Genomic DNA, 23,841 nt, shown 5'->3' with positions numbered 1-23,841 from the left:
CACCTCATACAACTGTCTTAGAACATAGAACAGTACAGCACAGAACAGGCCCTTCGGCCCTCGATGTTGTGCCGAGCAATGATCACCCTACTCAAACCCACGTATCCACCCTATACCCGTAACCCAACAACCCCCCCCCCCATTAACCTTATTTTTTTTAGGACACTAAGGGCAATTTAGCATGGCCAATCCACCTAACCCGCACATCTTTGGACTGTGGGATGAAACCGGAGCACCCGGAGGAAACCCACGCACACACGGGGAGGACGTGCAGATTCCGCACAGACAGTGACCCAGCCGGGAATCGAACCTGGGACCCTGGAGCTGTGAAGCAATTATGCTAACCATCATGCTACCGTGCTGCCCTTGTCTTCTACCTCAAAAAACTTGCTCATTCTCGCTGCCGTTATGTGTGCCCGGTGGACCACCTTAAATTGAATGAGACTGAGCCTGGCACATGATGAGAAGGAATTAACCCTGCTCAGGACCTCTGCCCACAGACCCGCTTCCAACTCCGCACCTAGCTCCTCCTCCCACTTGCCCTTGAGCTCCTCCACCGGGGTTTCCTCCGCCTCTTGTCTTGTAGTTCCTGGTAGATATCCGACACCCTCCCCTCTCCCACCCAGGTGCCGGAGACCACCCTGTCCTGTATCCTCAGTGGCTGCAGCGTCGGAAAGGCCATTACCTGTTTTTTCAGGAAGGCTCGTACTTGCAGATATCCTTACTCGCTGGGTCTTATTCGCCCACACAAAGCCCGTAATGATCCTACTCACCCGCTTAAAAAAGGCCTTAGGGATGAAGATTGGGAGGCACTGAAAGAGAAAAATCTGAGGAGGACAGTCATTTTCATGGTCTGCATCCTCCCTGCCAGTGACAGCGAGAGCATGTCCCACCTTTTAAAGTCCCCTTCCACTTGCTCCACCAACCGGGTCAGGTTGAGCCTGTGCAGGGCGTCCCATTTCCTGGCGACCTGTATACCCAGGTAACGAAAACTTTTCTCTACCATCCTGAGCGGCAGCTCTTTCAGTCTCTCCTCCTGCCCCTTGGCCTGGATCACAAACAACTCGCTCTTTCCCATGTTCAGTTTGTACCCTGAAAAACTAGCAAAATCCCTCAGGATCCGCAGAACCTCCCCCATCCCCTCCACAGGGTCCAAAATGTACAGGAGAAAATCATCCACGTATAGTTTCCCAGAGGTACTCCCACTCCACCCAGTCAAAGGCTTTCTCTGCGTCCATCGCTGTTACCACCTCCACCTCTCCTCACTCTGAAGGCATCATAATAATATTCAAAAGGCTCTGGAGATTGGTATTGAGTTGTCTGCCTTTAACAAACCCAGTCTGGTCATCCTCTATCACCCCTGGGACGCAATCCTCAATTCTTGTGGCCAGAATCTTAGCTCGCAATTTGGGTCCACGTTTAAAAGCGAAATCGGCCTGTATGACCCGCAATGTTCCGGATCTTTCCCTCGTTTAAGAATGAGTGAGATCAAAGCCTGCGACATTGTTGGAGGAAGGGTTCCTTTCTCTCTGGCCTCATTAAAGACCCTCATCAGGAGTGGGCTCAATATTTCCGAAAATTTCTTATAGAATTCTACCTGGTAACCGTCCGGCCCCGGGGCTTTACCTGATTGCATGCCCTCTATACCCTTGACAATCTCCTCCAATTCAATCGGGGCCCCCAGCCCCTCCACCAGGTCCTCTTCCACCTTTGGAAACCTCAACTGGTCCAAATATTGCCTCATCCCTTCCGCTCCCGTCGGAGGCTCCGACTCGTATCGCTTACTATAGAATTCCTTAAAGACTTTGTTCACCCCCCCGGATCCAAGACCGTATTATCCTCCTTATTCTTTACTCCCCTGATTTCCCTGGCCACCTCCCTCTTTCGCAGTTGGTGTGCCAGCACTCTACTCGCTTTCTGGACAGCACACTGTTGAGAGCCCTGTCAACAACTGTAGGTGGGAAATCACGGTTAAGGAAGAAGGAACACATTTTGAAAGCGCCATTTTGTAAAATGGCATCAACATAGACAATGTCGACTGCACTGCCCTCATCTACCTTCTTGGTTACCCCTTCAAAAAACTCAATCAAATTCATGAGCCATGACTTTCCCCTCACAAAGCCATGCTGACTTTCTCTAATTAGCCCTTGCCTGTCTAAATGCCTGTAGATCCTGTCCCTCAGAATACCTTCGAACAATTTACCCACTACAGACGTGAGGCTAACCGGTCTGTAGTGCCCAGGCTTATCCCTGCAACCCTTCTTAAACAAGGACACAACATTTGCAACGCTCCAATCTTCAGGCACCTCTCCTGTGGCTGTCGATGGTCCAAATATCTCAGCTAGCGGGCCGGCAATTTCCTCCCTAGCTTCCCACAACATCCTGGGATACATTTCATCAGGTCCCGGGGATTTATCTATCTTTTTAAAAAATAAATTTAGAGTACCCAATTAATTTTTTGCCAATTAAGGGGCAATTTATCATGGCCAATCCACCTAGCCTGCAGACCTTTGGGTTGTGGGGGCGAAACCCACGCAAACACAGGGAGAATGTGCAAACTCCAGACGGACAGTGACCCAGAGCCGGGATTGAACCTGGGACCTTGGCGCCGTGAGGCAGCAGGGCTGACCCAGTGAGCCACCATGCTACCCTGGGATTTATCAATCTTGATGCACTTCAATACCTCCAGCACCTCCTTCTCTGTAATATGTACACTCCTCAAGACATCTCTTTTTATTTCCCCAATTTCCCTAACATTCGTGCCTTCTCAACAGTAAGTACTGACGAGAAATGTTCATTTCGGACCACTCCCATCCTCATGGTTTTACAATTTCCATTGGTGTCTGAGCAAAGAAAGGAAATAAAGGTTACCAGTACAGTACAGATGTGAGCATCCATTCGGCCCATTGAATTCATCTTTCCATTTTGACTTAAAATTCCAGCGTCACATCATCCAACTAGTTCTTCATTGAGCCTATGGTTTGTACCCATGACTATAACTGGAAAACCATCCCAGTTTGTGCTCTTTACTCGTTCCCATCCTGTAGTCACAATTTAACTTGATTCTGTCTTTTCTAGTCTACTTGATATCTTACACAATACCTTACATGCCTGTACTGACTTCCCTCATTTAAAAAAATATATTTGCTCTTGGCATGTGAGCATCACTGGCAAGGCCAACATTTACTGCCCATTCGTAGTTGTTCTGAAGAACATGGTAGTGAGAAGCCTTCTTGAATTGTTGCAATTTATGTAGGTGAACGACAGTACTTTTTTCTGTAGCAAGTGCCCTTTGAAATGGCTTAGGAAGCCAACTAAGAATCAACCACATTGTTGTGGATCCGGAGTCATGTGCAGGCCAGACCGGGTAAGGATTGCAGATTCCGTTCTCTGGAGGACATTAGTGAATCAGATGTTTTTTTTATAACAATCCAGTAGTTTCATGAGCGTTATTAACAAGACTATATAGATATAGAACAGTACAGCACAGAACAGGCCCTTCGGCCCTCGATGTTGTGCCGAGCAATGATCACCCTACTCAAACCCACGTATCCACCCTATACCCGTAACCCAACAACCCCCCCCCCCCCTCTTAACCTTACTTTTTAGGACACTACGGGAAATTTTAGCATGGCCAATCCACCTAACCCGCACATCTTTGGACTGTGGGAGGAAACCGGAGCACCCGGAGGAAACCCACGCACACACGGGGAGGACGTGCAGACTCCGCACAGACAGTGACCCAGCCGGGAATCGAACCTGGGACCCTGGAGCTGTGAAGCATTTATGCTAACCACCATGCTACCGTGCTGCCCCTGCTACCGTGCTGCCCCTCTTGTGCATCTTGCACATCTTGTACATCTTGTGCAATAAAGCCTCGATTGTTTCACCATTCTCGTCTCGTGGTCCTTTATTAATTAGTGTTCAGCTTTATTAATTAATTAAATATAAATTCCCCCAGATGCCATGATAGTATTTGAACTCGCATCTCCAGAGCATTAGTCCAGGCCTCTAAATTACTAGCCCAGTAACATCATCATGATCTTACCATCCCCGTCCTATCAAGTAGAAGCAGCCAAAGTCCTTTTATCCTTTCCTTAGCATCCTGGCAGGGATCAATCAGCCTTGTATTTTCTGTGCAAGGGTTCCAGGGTCCATAATTTTCCCGACCGTCTCAGTGACAAGAGCTGGTCAAACTGCAGCACCGAAACACTCTATAATTTCTGTGTGCCAGCCTTGGATTTGTTCTCTGCTCTGACAATATCTCTCACCAATCTATCTCCTTTGTTGATTGCTGCTGCTCCACAACAATCAGATGTGGTAAGCGCTGAGTTCTACTGTTACTCACATATTTCTTGAAGATTCTCCCTCAGTTAATTAAACACCTTTCATTAAGCAAGGATTTCCAAATTTGTTTTCTTATTTTTATCTTATTTTAATTTTATTTTGGATAATTTGATAAATGGACAATTTGAAGTACAACTTGCTGTAATTGCTGTGTGGGATGGTGGGGAATGTGATTTTGATGAGGGTGAGAGGAGGGCAGAGTGAACTCACTATGCAGATACCTAATCAATATTGATGGTTAACCCTAGTACCATATTCGCATGGAGATGCCCCAGATTCTAATTAGAGGAAGTGTGAAAGTTGGTGGTTCCTCAGAGGAGCCAAGTCAGTGGAGGGTCATGTTTCAACCCTGGGGTACGGACTTGAGGTTCAGAAGGCAACAATGCTGCCATCTGTGCCACCTTTGGAGTGGGCACTAGCAGTTCCACCTTCTGGGACTTGAAAACTGCATGCGATTCCCATTGTAGATGATGAGAGTGTCAGCTGCCTGCCCGAAGGCCTCAATCAAAATAGCAGTGGGCAGCAGCAGAGTATGAAATGAAATGAAAATAGCTTATTGTCACAAGTAGGCTTCAAATTAAGTTACTGTGAAGAGTGGGTTTCGGGCAATAATGCTTCCTAGTATTGCATGTTACACAAGTGCAGAGAATAGTTATCATAGAAACAGGAGTAGGTGATTCAGCCTCTTGATCACATTCTGCCATTCAGTTTAATCATGGCTGATTTATAACTCAAGTCCATTTATCCAGCTTTGCTCCTTATCCCTTCATACCTTAGTTCAATAAAAAATTACCAATCTCAGTCTTGAAAATGATTGCTGGCACCCACAGCCTTTTTGGGGGTGACCATTTCAGATTTCTATTATCCTGATTTTCAAATGCCTAGCCCTCAGCTTGAGATTCTGCTTTCTTGTTCCGGCTTCCGTCAGAGGAAATAGTTGCTCTCTATCCACGATACCAAATCCCTTAGTCAGAGGGGCAGCACAGTGGCGCAATAGTAGCAAATTTTTTTTTTAAATCCCTTTATCATTTTGAACACTTCAATCAGATCACTTTTCAATTCTCTAAATCAAGTGAAAACAACCCAAACTTATGCAATCCTCAAGTTATAACTCTTTTAGTCCTGATATCATTTGGCGAAATCTGTGCAGCATCCTTCCAAGGCCCTACTCATCCTGAAGTACAGTGCCCAGAACTGTACGCAGTACTCTACATAAGTGCTCTGTACAACTGAAAGAGCATTTCCCATCCCTTGTATTCGAGTCCCATTAAGAAAAACACCTGCATTCCATTAGTTATCAAATAAGCAAATTCCCCGAATTCACTTTCTAAAGCACTGATTTGAAAGCATTTTTCTTGAGCCATGCAAAACTTTGGAGCACACATGGGAATGTTGGGACCAAAGGGACAATCCTCTGCCATCGGCACAGCACCATTTATCAACACCAGCAGGCAGTGCCTGTTTACCCACTCATTCAAAGTCCTTAAAAAGAAGTGAAGCTTACTGGAAGATATCCCTGACTGTGGAACAAGCATATATTCACAAGGACCAAGGAGGAGCATGTAGTAGGGAGCTCCTGACCTGTGCTCCTGTAAATGTAAACACAGTGCCAGATCCAACAGGCCGAGTCTAGATGGGTGGTGTGAAAGTATTCTTCCCACCCCTGGAGGCCAATTGCAGTGCTAGGATGCAGTGGAGATTCTGAATGCTAGGAAGATTAACACCATTAGCTCTATCACAGGGGTGGGCAAACTACGGCCCACGGGCCGCATGCGGCCCACCAAAGGTCTTTATGCGGCCCACCAAGATCAAGTCATTAAAAAAAAAAAAGTTTTTTTTAAAAATAAGGTTAATGGGGGGGACTGTTGGGTTACTGGTATAGGGTGGATACGTTGACTTGAGTAGGGTGATCATTGCTCGGCACAACATGTGTTTCGTGTGAAGTTTCTACTTTAAAATATTAATTAATAAAAATTAATTGCTTTTTTTTTCTTTAAAAACCTTTTATTTTGGCTATTTTAAATATTAATTATTTTACTTAATATACTATGCAGCCCTTTAAAATTGTGAATTTCTGAATGTGGCCCTTGCACGGAAAAGTTTGCCCACCCCTGCTCTATCAGCTCTTAAACTTGCCACAATTGGTGCTTCTCAGCCATCTAGTGACAGTTTTCCATTTTTGCGCCTCTGTAATAGTGAGGATAACAGTTTGGTTTTATTTTGTTAAAGACATTAATGTAGGTCTATAACTCCAGGTTCCTCAGTGTCACATTTAGGGGGTACCACAATGATGCGCTGGGACTGGGAAATTCCCACATAAGTGTTTACCAGATATGGTAGTCAATATGATAGTCAAAGCAGAGTCAAAAATGGTTTATTTTCAACCCTTGATTTCGGAAAAGTATATACAAGCAACAGTCCAAGTGCCAACCAGGACTTCTGGCACCCGTCTCCTACCTGGGCCGGCTTTTATCCTGTGGAATTAGGGAGCTTGTACTCCACCAGGCTTTCAGGGAGATTAATCGGGTCGTCCCCATGGGCCTTGTGGGGGTTATAACACCCAGCAATTGTCCAGACGTGCTATCTTAATCTGGGCCATCTGACAGGAATAATTAAAATCGCTAAATTAGAATGTTTCTGCCAGTTTTAGCTTGATAGTTACTCTGAAAGAATTAGAGGAGAAAGATCATTCCAACTCCAGACTAACTAATTGAAAATCCCAGATGCAGCTTTACACAGGACATACCCCACAAACATGACCCCCCAGGTGAGCATCAGCTTACCGGCCTGACTCCCCGAACTGCCCCAGCCCAACCTGACCGGGGTGGCCCAACCGCCCTCCCCCCGCCCCACCAGTCCTTCCCAATATCCCCTCCCTATGGTAGGGATTTCCACATTCTTATCATTATTTGGGTGAAGTTTCTTCTGAATTCTTTGTCGGATTTGCTGATGATATTCCCCAGAAGAGGAAACATTCTCTCTGTAACCACTCAATCAAAACCTTTCAGAATTTTAAAGACCTCTGTCACAGCTCAACCTTCTTTTTTAAGGAGGGGATAGCCTGTCAATCCTTTCCTGATATGTGAAACCACACATTTCTGGTATCATCCTTGTAAATCCTCTCTGCACCTTCCCCAGTACCTCAATACCCTTATGATAAGGATATTGAAAACTGACAACCAAAACTGTGTGCAATACTCTGCTGGTCTAACCAAGGTTTGATAGAGGTACAGCATAACTTCCTACTTTGAATTCTATCCCTCTGGAACTAAAGCTAATGCTTTATTTGCTTTTTTTAATGGTCTTGTTAACCTGTGGAATATTTTTATTGATTGATTTGTTCCTTTCCTCCAGACTTGCACCTTCCGATTAGTGAGTGGCTTCCCTATTCTTCCTTCCAAAATACACTACCTCACAATTATACGAAGTGTTGAACTTAATTTGTTCACCCTGCCAGTTTATTAATGTCCCCCTGTAATTTGTTGTCTTCCTCCTCAGTATTGACTTGCCCCCAAATTTGGTGTAATCCGTGAATTAAGTAATTGTGTTTTTGATTCCAAAGTTCAAATTGTTCATGTAAATTGTGGAACAGCACTGGTGCCGGCAATGATCCTTGTGTAACACCATTCCCCACCTTCTGCCACTCTGAATAACTCACACTCTGTGCTGCCACTTGTCCTCTGACTCCACATTCTCTGACCTTATTTATTATTCTGTAATGGGGCACCTTATCTCAAGCTTTTTGGAAATCAAGATAAACTACCCTCACTGCATTACCATTGTCTACTCTCTTTGTTACCTCCTCAAAAATTCAATAAGGTTGGTGAAGCAAGATTTACCCTTTTGAAATCCATGCTTACTATTCATTATTATGGGCATAATTCAACGGACAAGTTTCTAAGTGTCATTTCGGGCGGGTTTGGCTGGGTGAGATCCACACCGTTATTTACCCACACGTAGTCAATTTTTTCAGCTTTGGGGAGTTTCTCCCCCCCGATCCAGCCCACACTTAGGGCGCGATCTTCCGGCCTCATTACACTCGTGCTCAAGTGAAATGAGGCCATTGAATAGTGTGAGAGGCCAAAAGCGAGAACCATGCCAGGCGCCAAACAGTTTGTGATGCAACCGGCCCACTCCCATAGGCGAAATCGGGATCTCGCTGTAACGAGGCGAGAAACCAATTATCACCACATAAGCCAAACAATTAACAAGAGCCACCTCTTATCCAAAGGCCTCCCTTCATTCAGCGGCCTCCCCAGCAAGTGGTCACGCTGGCGCCAATTAGTACTGCTTTTTAAAAACGTGAACCTGGCGGAAGGGCTTCTGTGGATGGCTGAGGATGTGAGTAGCCATCTTTGCTCACAGGCAAAGAGTCCGGGGGCGCTGGGCTTTCTGCCCCTGTACTCAGTGGGGAATGCGGGATCCTCAGCTGGGGGTGGGCTGACCCTCCGCAGGAGTGTGCCGCCATGGGGGGGGGGGGACCGGGAAGTAACCGCTCGCTACACCATCATGCCAACCTCTGGATCAGGATCATGTGTACCAGTTCCGGAGACAGGCACTACCGATGACACAAAGCCCCCACTGGCTGCCATGCCCGGTCCGGTTAATGTTGTAAGTGGGTGGCTGGGATACCGGGTCTGGAGCCTGGAGAAGGGGGCCCGCTGCGGCCAGGAGTATGTGGAGAGGGCATTCCGGGTAGGGGTGAGGGAGGGGGTGGAATCAGTGGGGGAATGAAGGGCCTGGCATGGGAGCCATAGATGTTTGTCAGTTGAACACCCGTCTCCTAATTCTTTACAGATATTGAATGGTATGGCAGGGATAGTCGATGCGAAGGTTTCCCTCGTTGTGCTGGTGCTACGCGATGCGGCCAGACGCCGGTGAAGGCGGCAGCAGAAGCGTCTGCAGATGCTTGAGGCAGCGGCCAATGTGCCGGGATCCCTCCCCAATCCCCCCACACCCTGAGGAACCAGCCGCCCATCAGGCCAGGGAGGGACCCAGAGCGGGAGTTCCGCGACGGCTCATGGTGTACAGGCGTTGCTGGTCATTCGAACAAATGACGGACAGCACATCAATAAGGAGATGGTGCAACATCTGTGCCATATCCTCACGAACTTGGCCACTAATGCCACTCATGTTGGCTGCGCTCACAAGGCCATCTGGGGGTGCCCTATGTTAACAGAAAAGGGTTCCACTCCCTCAACATACAACTCGTCTGCGATCACCAGATGAAGATAATGCACATGTGTGCATGCTTCCCAGGGAGTATGCATGGCAGCTACTCATCCTGGGCAGTTGGTCATTCCTGCTTTCTTTGAGGAGCACCCCATGATGGGCGGCTGGCCCTTGGGGAATAAAGGGTATCCGCTGAGGACTTGGCTTATGACGCCAGTACGAAGGCTGTGGACTGAAGCACAGACAAGTACAACGAAGCCCATGTAGCCGTCCGGGCTGTCATTGAGCGGTGCATCTGATTCCTCAAGATGCAATTCCAATGTCTCAACCTCTCCGGTGATGCACTCCAGTACACCTCCCGGAGGGTCGCCCACTTTGTTGTGGTCCGCTGTGTCCTCCAGTATCTGGCACAGCAGCAGGCCGACAAGCTGGTGACGAGCAACATATAGTCACCTCTGAGGAGGAGGAGTAGGGGATAGAGACGAGGATGATGAGGAGGCGCTGGACCAGCGGGGGATGGAGGATGAGGCCCAGCCGGAGGCTGCAGGACAGGTGACAGCTGTGAGGGTCTGGCAAGAACGGAGGGCCAGGGAGGCCCTCATATCCGCCCGCTTCACCTAGGACTTGGCCTGATATATCATTGCAACCGTACCCACCCAGCACCCCCATTTCCCACCCTCCAAGAGTATGTGTCACATCAGTCCAGGGTGCTGGGACTGTCTCGGCACTGTCCGCAGGTCACTGTCGAGAGCTGAGCACTGGTGCTCCTCAATCTCTGCTATAGTACAGCCCCCACCCCCTCATCCCCCACACCCCTCAACCCTACTCTCCACAGCCCCCACCCTCCAAACTCCACCTGACAACCTCCCTCCGCGATGTAGTCCCCCCTCCCCCAGCGTCCTCAATGACCCTCGATGTGCTTTGCTGTCCCAGCTCTACCACTATGTCTTGGTGCCTCCCCAGGATGCACATCTGAGATGGAGACAGCCAGCTGTTTACCTTATCCTGTTGTCTTTGATGTCCCTGGTGGCTGGCCTCTGGGCCGGAGTACCCACAGCTCATCTGTTGATGACATATGGTCAGCCGTACCACCCTCCGATGGCACTGGAGGCCAGTCCTCCTGGTCATGCCCCCAAGCTCACTGCTGCCATCACCTCGTCCCAGGCAGCACTGACTGCTTTGTGGCTCACCCTCCGGGACCCCCTGGGGGAACAGGACATCCCTCCTGGCCTCCCTCAGCCCTGGCACCTTGGCAATTCCACCCTGGCATCTGAGTGCCATGGCACTGGCACCCTGGCAATTTCACCCAGATACCTTGGATGTGCCACGGTGGCTTTGCCAAGGTGCCAACCTGGCAGTGCCAGGTGCCTGAGGGAGAGCCAGGATGCCACTCTACCTTGCCCCTGACCACCCAGGGATCTCAAATGGCCTGAGAGACCCCCAGGTGCTGTTCCGCCTGGTCCACGTTTGTGTGGACCAGTACTAAACAGCGCCTGTGTGACCTCTCGCTGGGGTGGTGTTTATGACCCAGGAGGCTGTTAGTTAGGGCACCCATCTCGTTAACGGGATGGAGATTGCCCATATTGGTGATAATCGTCCTCATGCCACGTCCAAGCGAGATTTGGAACCCGCTCACGGGAGCGGGCCAGTTTGATCGCAAACCGGACGGCGGCCTGCACGGATCCTGATTTCGACCTCCCTAATGATCAAACCAGCGCACACTGATCCGTGCTGGGTGCGACGCAGCTGTTAAATCACACCCTATGTTTCTAGTTTCTAGGTGTTCTTTCCTATAGTAAGAATCCGTTATTTCTTCTACCGCTGATTGGTTTATAGTTCCCTGGATATAGTAATTACATTAGCTATCTGTTAGCCCTTTGGCACTTTAGATATTTTCAAATAAGTTATTAATTACGAATAGCAATGCCTCTGCTATCTCTTTCCTAGATTATTTTAAAATATGGAGATTCAATTCACCCGGACCAGTGGTTTTGTTTCTTTAATATAGCCCCAGTTTTATTTTAAATGCACTTGTCTTCTCATCATTAAATATCGTGTCTACCTATCCTATCTCCTTGGTGAATACTGAAACAAAAGAATTATTTAATATTTGTGCCATCACTCTGTGTTATCTATGGCATTATCCTTCCTACCCTTAATGATCCTATTCCCATTACAGCCTTCCTTTTTTGTTGATATGCCTGTGAAAAGATTTTCTTATTTTGTTTTATATTCCTTGATAATTTACTTTCATAGTTCCTCTTTATCTTCGTAATTGTTTTTTTGACTCCTCCTAACCTTTTTGGATTCTCTCCTATCATGCTGGCTATGTACTTAATGTATATATTCCTCTTTACTAACCATCAGTTGCTCCATTATGTTTTTATTAATCTATGGAGCCCCATTATTATTTAGATTATTATTTAATGATTACAGAATGCATTCTTCCTGAACTCTTTTGAGCACAGTTTTAAATATTTCCCATTCTAGTTTTTAAAAATCATTTTTAAAAATTCATTCATGGGATGTGGCCATCATTGGCTAGGTCAGCATTTATTTCCCATTCCTAATTGCCTTTAAGAAGTTGGTAATGAGATGCCTTCTTGAACTGCTATGGTGCAGGTACACCCACAGTGCTGTTATGAGGAAGTTCCAGGATTTTGACCCATCGACAGTAAAGGCATGCCAATATATTTCCATGATGTGGAGATACCGGTGTTGGACTGGGGCGGGCACAGTAAGAAGTCTTACAACACCAGGTTAAAGTCCAACAGGTTTGTTTCAAATCACTAGCTTTCGGAGCACAGCTCCTTCCTCAGGTGAATGAAGAGGTGGGTTCCAGAAACACATATATACACAAAGTCAATGATGCAAGATGATACTTGTGAGTCTCATCTCATGTGAGTCTTTGCAGGTAATTAAGTCTTTAGAGGTCCAGACGGAGCGACTGGAGAGAGGGATAATCACAGGTTAAAGAGGTGTGAATTGTCTCAAGCCAGGACAGTTGGTAGGATTTTGCAAGCCCAGGCCAGATGGTGGGGGGTTAAATGTAGTGGGACATGAATCCAAGGTCCCGATTGAGGCCGTACTCATGCGTGCGGAACTTGGCTATCAGTTTCTGCTCGGCGATTCTGCGTTGTCGCAGAATATATTTCCAAGTCAGGATGGTGAGTGGCTTGGAGGGGAACTTCCAGGTAATGGTGTTCCCATGTGTCTGCTGCCATTGTCCTTCTTGATATTGAAGGGTGGGTTTGGAAGCTGCTGTTGAAGGAGCCTTGGTGAATTCCTACTGCACATCTTGTAGATCGTACACACTGCTGTCAATGTTCGTCAGTGGTGGAGGAAGTGAATGTTTGTGGATGACATGGCAAACAAGCAGGCTGTTTTGTTCTGGGTGGTGTCCGGCTTCTTGGATGTTGTTGGAGCGACAGTCATCCAGGCCGATATGGTTAGCCAATACTCATTTTACTTTCCCAAGTTCTATTGTCAGCTCCTCAAAATCAGCTTTTCTTCAATCTGTTAACTTGATTCACTTCACACTTATGTCCTTCTCTGTGTTCATCTTAAAATGTATATATAATCACCACTATTGTATAGATACCTGAATAGGATCCATCTCCAGGGAGAAAAATAATTTAACTGTGGGCATGGGATATGATGAGAGCATGAGAGAAGAAACTCCCAATTATATAGTGCCTTTCATGACTTCAGGATGTCCCAAAGCAATTTACAGCTAATAAAATACTTATGGAGAATAATAATGAAGAGTGTTGCAATGAAGGGAAACTCAGCAGCCAATATGTGCACAGCAAAGTTCACGTATACCAATAGGATAATGACTAGATACCCTGTTTTAGTGATGTTGGTCGAGGGTTAATTATTTGTAAGACACCGAGGAGAACTATCCTGCCCTTCTTTGAGAAATGCTGTGAGATATTTTATATCCAACTTCAGGGTGCAGTGAAGTATGTTACAGTGCCTCAGATTGATCAACACGGCATTTTATCTCTTTTCTATCAACTGCTGATGATGCATTCTGACTATGCAGCCTGCCTTTCACGAGTCCCATTTGTTGCAACTATCTTCTGTATCTATTTTCAAACACTTCTGATTGTTTCTTGTCTTTGATTTGTGCTCAGATGTTCATGTCTCTTGACTTCAACTTAAGTCAGAAACGCCAAGTGCGCCCAGTCTGGGCATGTCAAGGTCCAGAGGCAGATTTTGTTTCCAAGGAGGAAGCCAAGGCACTAACTCGGAGTTCTGACTGGAATGCCGGAATTCGCCCCGCGCCGGTTCGACCTGTCTTACCAACAATGAGCGAGAGGGTGCAGAAAGCCTCGCTACGGACCCAGAGGAGCAGCCCTTGTAAGTACAATGCTGCTCATCCACATTACCTTTTCAGGCTTGCCTGAGTATCGCTGGTAATAGCAAGTTATGCACACCTTAACTAGTTTAGCAGTTGCAGAAATAGGAAGATAGAAAACCTGTGCATTTTTATAGCACCTTCCACATTCTCGGAATGTCCCAAAGTGTTTCATATCCAATGATGTACTTTTGAAGTCACTGTTTTAAAAAATTAATTTACAGGATATGGGTGTCACTGGTTAGGCTAGCATTTACACTAGTTGCCCTTCAGAAGGTAGTGGTGAGTTGTCTTCTTGAACCGCTGCAGTCCCTGAGATGTAGGTACACCCACTGTGCTGTTAGGGAGGGAGTTCCAGGATTTTGACCCAGCAACAATGATGGAACGACGATATATTTCCAAGTCAGGGTGGTGAGTAACTTGGAGGGGAACCGCCAGGTGGTGGGGTTCCCAGGTATCTGCTGTTCTTGTCCTTCTAGATGGTAGCGGTCATGGGTTTGGAAGGTGCTGCCTAAGGAACCTTGGTGACTTACTGCAATGCATCTTGTGGATGGTACACACGGCTGCCACTGTTCGACAGTGGTGGAGGGTTTGAATGTTTGTGGAAGGGATAGCAATCAAGCAGGCTGCTTTGTCCTGGATGGTTTTGTGAGTATTGTTGGAGCTGCGCTCATCCAGGCAAGTGGGGAATATTCCATTACACTTCTGCCTTGTAGACGGTTGACAGGCTTGGTGGGAGTGGGGGGATTCAACAATGGTAATGCCATTGACTATCATGGGGTGATGGTTAGATCTTCTCTTGTAGGAGATGATCATTGCCTGGCACTTGAGTGGCACGAATGTAAATTGCCATTTGTCAGTCCAAACCTTGATAGTGTCCAGGTCTTGCTGCATTTACACTTTGACTGCTTCATTATCCAAGGGGTCATGAATGGTGCTGAATGTTGTGCAGTCATCATGCAGTTAGTTCTATAGAAAATGCAGCAACCAAATCATGCACAATAAGATCCCACAATCGGCAATTAGAAAATGGCCAGGTAACTTGTCTTTAATGACGTTGGTTGAGGGATAAATATTGGCCAGGGAGTCCACCCTTGCTCTTCTTCAGTTAATGAGGTGGGATATTTGGTAACCAGTTGAGAGAGCAGTTTGCAACCCCAACCATACAGTACTCCCTCCAGTATCAGCCTAGATATTGTGCTCAAGTCTCTCAAGCTTGAACCTATGACCTCTATAATTTATAATCAACTTTATCTGAAATGGACGTTGCAGAGAAGATTAAATGATAAATGGTGTGGCATTGGCATGCACAGTATTAATGCAGACCATGATTTAGAGAAGCCACAAGGGCTAGAGAATCTTTTTTTTTTAATTCTTCCAATTAAGGGACAATTTAGTGTGGCGAATCCACCTACCCTGCACATCTTTGTGTTGTGGGGGTGAGACCCACGCAGACACGGAGAGAATGTGCAAACTCCAGACAGACAATGTCCTGGGGCCGGGATCGGACCTGGGCCCTCGGCGCCGTGAGACAGCAGTGTTGACCACTGCGCCACCATGGCGCCCCTGGGGTAGAGAATCTTTATACAAATGTGTTTGTCATGCACTGCCTTGGGATGAATTTATTCATAATCTGCTGCAAATGAGCCCTTAATTGCTGCATGTTTTTAGGAAAAAAACTGTGTAGATACCTATATGCCATATGCATTTCTTAATTTCTGTCTGAGTTCGAAGCCATGAAGAAAGAGGGATACCTTTAGTGGGAAAATATACCTCTGACGTGGACATCATACCTGTATCACAGTAATGTTAGTCTCTTTGGAGGGTGACGCGTTCCACAATTGCTCACGTTTTGGTTTGAAAAGGAGAATAACGCACTCCAGAAAAAAAAACAATTAACTGTCTTGCTGTGTTCTCTGCTCCCGCCTCCCCTCCAGCATGCCCACTCTTTGAGAGCCAGCCGTGGAATGTCCCCATATCGGAGAGAGGGTCTGATGAAGAATGAGAGGGCAAAGCCATCTGAAGCAGGGACAGTAAACCCACAAACGGACCGAACCAATTTGTGCAAACAGTGGGTGAACTGGAGTGGAACTACATGGAAGGAACCGCTGGTTTTATGTGTTAACATTTTTGTTGATCATAAAAGAAGTGCTACACTTTGAGCGATTGGTTCAAATGATTGTAATCCCTTTTGGTTTCATTTTGGTGAAGGTAAGAAACAAAAATAAGAACTAAAGACATTTTTATAGTGTGCCTCTGATCACTAAGAAGCATGTTAACATCCCTGCTGAAAGCCCAAAACATCAAATTAAATATTGTTAGCTTCTCTCGTCCCATCAAATATTGAGCTTTGGACCTCACCGGTGTGTTAGGACAGAGTACAAAGAGCAGCTGACCCCCAAATAGGGATGGAAATCTGAGGCTGAATGCAACTGCTAGCAGGGGTTCTGTGCAGTTAGCTGGAATCCCTGTGTGGGGAAACTCCGAGATAAATAAAATGTTCACAAGCAAACTTTACCTTTTCCAAACTTAAGCTCACCATGACTTTCTCCCAGCCACAGAGATCATGCATTTGCACAAGATGAGCTGTATTGGATTTAACAAACTACTATGTTAGCTCCATCCTCTGATTTGCAGTGTGGTAACATTATGACTAATGGACTGGACTGGAGTATAAATGATTGCTGTAAAGTTAGTTGATTAAATGGGTTAAGTCATGATTGTTAAATGATTCATTAATTAGAACAATAAATAGTAGATCATCAAAAATTAATTGATGGGATGTAGGCATCACTGACTAGGCCAGCATTCAAACTTCTTCTCATTCTACCTATTCTAGGTAGAAAAAGCTAGAAAAATGGGCAACTTTTGGTTCAATTTCTCACTGGTTCTGAGCAGACTGCTCTTGCCCTGGCTGTACATTTGTGCTCAATTATCTCGAAATTAGGAGTGGAAGTGTTCAGCCGGGTTTCCAATTTTGATCATTTTTATAAATCACCACTTCCCCACCAATCCCCTCCCATTGCCCAGTTGGAAGATCAGGGTACATGGCCAATGAAATGGCCTGAGTCATGATGCACCATATTGTCATATAGCCTATTACTGCAGTTCACTCAGACAAGTTACCAGAGGGGAGCTTGTGTCCATGAAATCATGGGCTGAATTCTCTGCTTTGCGATGCCGGGCAGTGAGAATTGCGCAAAATGGAAAAATGCGTTTTACACCTGGCGCCAATTTCATTGTCATGCTCCAGTTCCTTGCTAATGTCATTAATGAAATTTCAGCTCTGCGCTCGTGGGTCCATGCAAAACTATCGTGGATTTAAATACCATTAGCGGCATGGACACTTCATGCACCACCCCTCCACAATGCCCTTTTTGGCAGAGGTCTCGCCGGTGTGAATTGGTGCAAGTATTTACAAGCAGGGACTGGGCGTCATGGCTGCTAAGGGGGAGTGGGAAGCTAAAGAAAACTCTGAAAAAGCCTCAAAAAGTGTTGAGCTTATTGGGCGGTGGCTGCCCAGCCGGGGCAGTCGCGGGAAACAACTTGGTGCCAAATCCATGGACTCTGGATGCCCCCTGGGCATCAGGGTGGCCTGACTCAGACTGCCATTGCTGCAATGGGATTTAAACACACCCCTTTGATTCTACTTATAGGGTCCTGGGTGTTCAAACTGCTGACTGCTCACTGTGTCCTGTAAATGTTCAGAGAGCCCCTGGTCATCTGGGAGCCAACCTAAGGTGCTCCTCTGACATCCTCATACCCCAGTTGTATCATCAAGAGGATGGTCATGGCCAAGCTCAAATAGTGGCCCACCAGGTGTTGGCACTCCTCAGAAGCACTGCCCCACTGCAGAGGAAGCAGGTGATGAGCAGAGCTCACCCCAATCAAAGGGCACCTGCATCGTGGCCTTTGGAACCCTCCCTTCAGAACAGAAGCTTCACCAGTGAACCCTCCATCACCACTCAGGATCACCAGCTCGTGCCTCCTTGTGAGGCTGGCAGCACTGACTGCCTCTGCCACCACCTCCCAGCCTCTGTTCAGGAGGGCGGGCTTGAATCTGCAGCCTGGGGAAGAGGCTGTCCTCCTCTCCTCACAACATGTCATGAATCACTTACAGAATAGCGCCCTGAAAAGGAATGAGGATCGAAACGCTATTCAGTCCCGGCAGGAACAGAGTCTCCCAAACAGATAATCTAGCCCCATAACCAGCATGAAGTAGCTCCTTGTGGGAAGGAGAAAATATTATGGTGTACCCCACCAATCCCCAACCCCAACCCCAGCAAAATCACTTTAAAAAAACATCATTCTTGGGATGTGAGCATCACGGGCAAGGCTGAAGTTTATTGATATCTCTAACTATCACAAGTGAGGGACGTTGCTAGGCAACTGGACAATTAAGAGCCAACTACGTTGTTGTGGGACTGGAGTTACAAAAAGGACAGATCTGTAAGAATGGTTGCAGGTTATCTTCCTGAAAGGATATTAGTGACCAGTTGGCAATCTGATAGCCTCATGGCCACTTTTTAATTTTTTTAAATTAAGTTCAAATGCACACACAGTCCTGATTGGATTTTATTTCACATCCTTAAGATTATTGTTCCAATAATTTAACTTGACAGTAATCTGTTGACACTGGTTCTATATTCACCCACATCCCAGACTGCCGTCCAAAGAAGAATAGGGGGCGGGATTCTCTCAGGCCACGCTGGGCTGGACAATCGCTGGTCCGGGCGCGAATCATGCGATGCCAGTCCACTGATTCTCTGGTGAGCGGAGAATTGGCGTTCGGCACTGCGGCCCCCCCCCCCCCCCCCCCCCCCGACGATTCTCCGCTCACCGGAGCAATTGGCCGCAAAAATATCGGAGTCCCGCCGGCAGCGTCACGTGTGGTCTTATCTGCCAGGACCTCGGCGTGCATCCTTTCGGGGGCAGCCTGGTGGGTGGGGAGGGGTGTCCGACCCCGGGGAGGGGGGGGGGGGGGGGCTCCGCTGTGGCCTGGCCCGCGATCGGGGCCTACCGATCAGCGGGCCGGCCTCTCGGGCTGGGGGCCTCTTTTGCCCCGCGCCGGCTCTTGTAGCCCTAGGCCATGTTGCATCGGGGCCGGTGCGGAGATGGAAGCCACCGGGCATGCACGCACGTGCGCCGGTCGCAGCACGCATGCGCAGATGAACGGCGCACATTTGAGGCCGGTATCGGCAGCTGGAACTGCGTGGGTCGTTCCAGTGCCGTGCTGGCCTCCTGTATGGCTCAGGATCGCTGCTCCTGGGGGCCTGTTGACGTCGTCATGAAATGCGACGATGTTTACGACGGCGTCAACACTTAGCTTCAGGATCAGAGAATCCCGCCCAGGATGTTGCCAATGTTATTCTCCAGTCAGTCACTCGGAGAATACTGACTGATCATTGCTGTGCCTGAAATCTTACCGGCCGTTTGGATGAGGGACCAGCACTTTGGATTGCTGACCAAAGCTCTTCAGTTAGGAGCCACTGGCCACTGAAAGATTGAACTGTGAGCTGTGAGGTTATTGCAGGATTATAAAATAAAGAAAACAATTGTTTTTTTAAAGTGTGCTAGTTGTTGGATAAATGTTGACCAGAGCACCAGGGGCAAATTCCCCAACTCTTCAAATAAAATAAAAGAAAACCAACTGCAAAGGAAACGGAGGAATTTGAACTATGCATGAAGGTTGAGCAAATGAGATAAGCACTGTTGGGCTATCATTGGTTCCAGAGCATCTGGATGCTTTGAATAAGCAAGGCGTCACAGTGGTTAGCACTGCTGCCTCACTGTATCAGGGCCCCAGGTTCCATTGTGGTCTTTGGTGACAGTGTGAAGTTTGCACATTTCCCCATGTCCGCATGAGTTTTCTCAGGGGGCTCCGGTTTCCCACCAAGGATGTGCAGGTTAGGTGGATTGGCCATGCTAAATTTTCCCTTAGTGTCAAAAGATGTGCAGGTAAGGTGGATTGGCCATGCTAAATTTTCCCTTAGTGTCCAAAGGTGTGCAGGTAAGGTGGATTGGCCATGCTAAATTTTCCCTTAGTGTCCAAAGGTGTGCAGGTAAGGTGGATTGGCCATGCTAAATTTTCCCTTAGTGTCCAAAGGTGTGCAGGTTAGGTGGATTGGCCATACTAAATTGCCCTTAGTGTCCAAAGATGTGCAGGTTAGGTGGGGTTATGGGATGGGCGGGATGGAGCGGAGGACTGGACCTTCCTTGGGTGCCCCTCGTTGCGTGCTCCTTCAGAGGGTCGGTGCAGACTCAATAGGTCAAATGGCGTCCTTCTGCACTGTAGGTATTCTATGATTCTGTGTAAAAAGCAACTCCGAAATAAATAATATCAAAAAGCAGGGGCTGGTCACCTACTGCCAGATTATACCGAAACAATAATGAAATAAAGAACTTAGAAAACACATTACGTAACTGCACAACATTCAAGGCACTTTCTTCTGCATTTTCTTCTTGCACATAAAAACACATGAGGCAGATGAAAATGAAAAATGAAAATTGCTTATTGTCACGAGTAGGCTTCAATGAAGTTACTGTGAAAAGCCCCTAGTCGCCACATTCCGGCGCCTGTCCGGGGAGGCTGGTACGGGAATCGAACCGTGCTGCTGGCCTGCTTGGTCTGCTTTAAAAGCCAGCAATTTAGCTGAGTGAGCTAAACCAGCCCATATGAAGCATATGATTATGTCTGTTACCGCAGCTAGATTTTTCTGAAATAGGTTTCTAGCCTGTCAACAGAGGCTATACCTTCAGAGGCCCCACCCCATATAAGCATGGATGACCAGGTGACTCACTCACCTGCATTTACTGCCTGCCATAGACACTTTGGAAGGATTTACAGATTGATAACCAATGGTTTATATAACCACGTTATAAACGCACCTTCTGTGATCATCAAGTCCTGGAGTGGGACTTGAACCCAGAGCTTCTGGCTCATAGGCAGGGTCAGACCCACTGTCGACTAGATCTCCCCCAAGAGACACTTTATAACCAATGAAATGTTGTAATATAGAAAACGCATCAACCAAGTTGTGTTCAGCCAGGTTCCACAAACAACAATGTAATAATTACCAGATAATTATTTTTTTTAAAGTGATGCTCATTGTCGGATAAATGTTGGCCAGAGCATCAGGGACAAATTCCCCTGCTCTTCAAATAGTGTCATGTGAGCTTTGTACATGCACCGAAGAAGGAAGACTCATGAGAGAAACAGCACATCTGACATTGCCACATTCTGTTAGTGTTGGCCTAGATTTTGCGCACAAGCCTCTGGAGTGGGATTTGAACGCACAATCTTCTGACTCAGATAAGAATTTTACCAATGAACCAAGGCTGACATTTCAATTAATGGTCAGAACTGAACTGATTGAAACTTCAAGTGTAAAGGCGAGTATTTTCTTTACCAGTGGTCAAGCTTGCATATTTAACTAACAATAGAAACACTCGATCAATCTTAAGAAACTGAGAACTTTCCAAACCATAGTCTTTCCATGCCTAATGTGTCACTCTGTATTGTGTTCCGTACAGGTAAAGGTTTTGTCAGGTACAGATTCAGGGGTACGTCAGTGTTGTGCCATGGAAGGGCATTTAGTTCCAATAACATCATGAACACAGCAAGTTAATATTTTCTGAAATAGACTGCCTGAAAGGGCGGTGCAAGCAGATTTGATAGTAACATTCAAAAGGAGATTGGGTAAGCAGTTGTCGGGGAACAAATTGTGGGGTTAAGGGCGAACAGTCGGGAGAGCAGGACTAATTGGATAGCTCCACCTAAGAGCTGACACAGGCTCAATGGGCTGAAAGGCCTCCTCCTGTGCTTTGGTCTTCTCAAATATGAAACAAATTGAACTGGGTCAATATTTCTAGTTTCTTTGAATTCACTACTATTAAATTTGAATGAAATTCATTTTTGTCAAAACTATTGAAACTTGTTTTGTGTTAAAGCCTGTTGGCAATTTTCAGAAGAAAAAGTTGTACAGTTTAGCTTATTGTTGTTATTTTGTCATGAAACCATCAATATCTTGATTTAAAAATTCTCATCCTCATGTTCAAATTTCTCCATAATCTTGCCCTTCTTTATCTCTGTAATTTTAATTAGCACTACAATTCCCTGAGAAATTGGTTCCACTGATTCTTTGCTCTTGTGCATTTCACAGTCCCTTCACCGCATTATTGGTGGCAATGCCTTTAGCCATCTAGGCTCTAAGTTGTAGAATTCAAAATGTTTAACTTCTCTCCGCCTTCAGGTGGTACGTCCTTCAAATATACCTAATTAACCAAGTTTTTAGTTATTGATCCTTTTCCTTGCTGTCTGTTTGTATCTAATTATGTTCTTGTGACGTGCCTTGTCTCAGTGGTATGATAAATGACTTTTGGTACATTTGCTTTTGAAAGCCATCTATGAGATAAGGAATTCCACATGAGGAGTGTGATCGAATAGCCTCGTTGCACCTGACACGGTGACGTGACGAGGCAGTTAACTCTCATGAGAGGTTTGCAACTCTCGGAACGCCTCCTGATATCTAACGGGTCCTTGTGAGACGTCACAATCTGGATCTGACTCAGAAAGGGCCCAAAAGGATTTGCGTATTATGTCGGCGCCTGAATTGCTCGAGGTCCAGGAACGAATGCCCACACCTGGGAGACCGCGCCAAGGCGCTGGTAAAAACTGGTCCACACAAAGGTAGACCAGGCATTATGACACCTGTGGGGATCTCCTAAGCCATCGGAGGCACCAGGGTGGTTGGGCTCTGGGTAGGATGGCACCCTGGCACTCCCGCTGTCACCCGGTTCCTTGATAGTGCCACCCGGCACATTGGGAGTTCCACCCTGGCTCTGCCGAGTGCCTGTGTGGCATTGCTAGGCCAGCAGGGCACTGCCAAGGTTGCCCATGTCAGGGATCATGCCTGGGGCGGGGGGGGGGGGGCTCTGCCCTTTTGAGATTGGGTGAGGGGGGGGTTAGAGGACCTCCTCAGAGGTATATTGGGCATTGTTGGGCGGTCCGGAGGCTGGGGTGGCGAGTCCGAGGGGGAATCAAGAGATCATAAAAAAAGGGCGCCATTTATAAATGGTGCCCCGAATTGAGTCCTGTTTGATAGCAGGGTTGTTCTTAGTGCTGCTATATGTACCCAAAATGGGATTCTTTTTTGGGTGCTAAATCGCATCAAGACCTATGCAGCAGTTTGATCTTTGCCAAAAGACTGATAGGGAGACAGAGAGAGATGCACTTGCAGAAGGAGTTCTGACAGAGAGAGGATTCCAGAAGTCCAGGAGATGTTTTCATTCCGAATAAATACTGGCCAACAAGTCTGAATGTGCAGAAACAATGAGCAAATCTGGATAAACCATTATCTGCCTACAACAGTGAGACTAAATAAATAATAAACTAATTTATTCATTGTTTCCTATGTACAGTTTATAATACTCCAAATTGTGGACAAATATACAAACTACGTTACAAACATTTTGCTGTTGTGACAGTGAAACCAGGTTCTCTTTATTGGGCATGCTCAGTGCTATGGAACTGCAGGCAGGCAAGCTGGCTGAACCAAGAACCAGTCTATTTTAATCAAATTCAAAAATACAGGCTACTGTGGCTGTTGAACTGAAAACAAAAACAGTTTCAGAAATGATATCATTGGTTACAGTGCATGCAGAAGCTAAACTAAAGACAAGTAATATCTATTGAAAGGGAAGTCAGCTTTAACTATTGAGTATCACACAAATGCAATGTAATGTGCCAATTCACAAGGGGTTAATTCAACACATTTCAAGAGCAAGAAAATGAACTACTTTTGTTTCAGGACATTTAACATAGAACAGTGCAGCACAGAACAGGCCCTTCGGCCCTCGATGTTGTGCCGAGCTTTGTCCGACACCAAGATCAAGCTATCCCACTCCCTGTCATTCTGGTGTGCTCCATGTGCCTATTCAATAACCGCTTGAAAGTTCCT

At 46.6% G+C, this 23,841-nt stretch overlaps 1 protein-coding gene across 6 annotated transcripts in view; it reads left to right on the top strand.

Annotated features, from left to right (window-relative positions):
• Positions 1-16,599, top strand: part of fbxo16 (F-box protein 16) — an 80,320-nt gene extending 63,721 nt beyond the window's left edge. For all 6 annotated transcript variants that reach the window (XM_038800494.1, XM_038800492.1, XM_038800491.1 and 3 more), the window contains 2 exons: positions 13,659-13,884; positions 15,820-16,599. In XM_038800494.1, coding sequence (XP_038656422.1) covers positions 13,659-13,884; positions 15,820-15,887 — 294 coding nt within the window. In that variant the 3' untranslated portion in view covers positions 15,888-16,599. The remainder of the gene's footprint in view (positions 1-13,658; positions 13,885-15,819) is intronic.
• The last annotated feature ends 7,242 nt before the right edge of the window (positions 16,600-23,841 follow it).

Source organism: Scyliorhinus canicula, chromosome 6, assembly GCF_902713615.1.
Source record: "Scyliorhinus canicula chromosome 6, sScyCan1.1, whole genome shotgun sequence".
Classification (NCBI taxonomy): Eukaryota; Metazoa; Chordata; class Chondrichthyes; order Carcharhiniformes; family Scyliorhinidae; genus Scyliorhinus; species Scyliorhinus canicula.
This window is presented reverse-complemented; position numbering and strand designations above follow the sequence as displayed.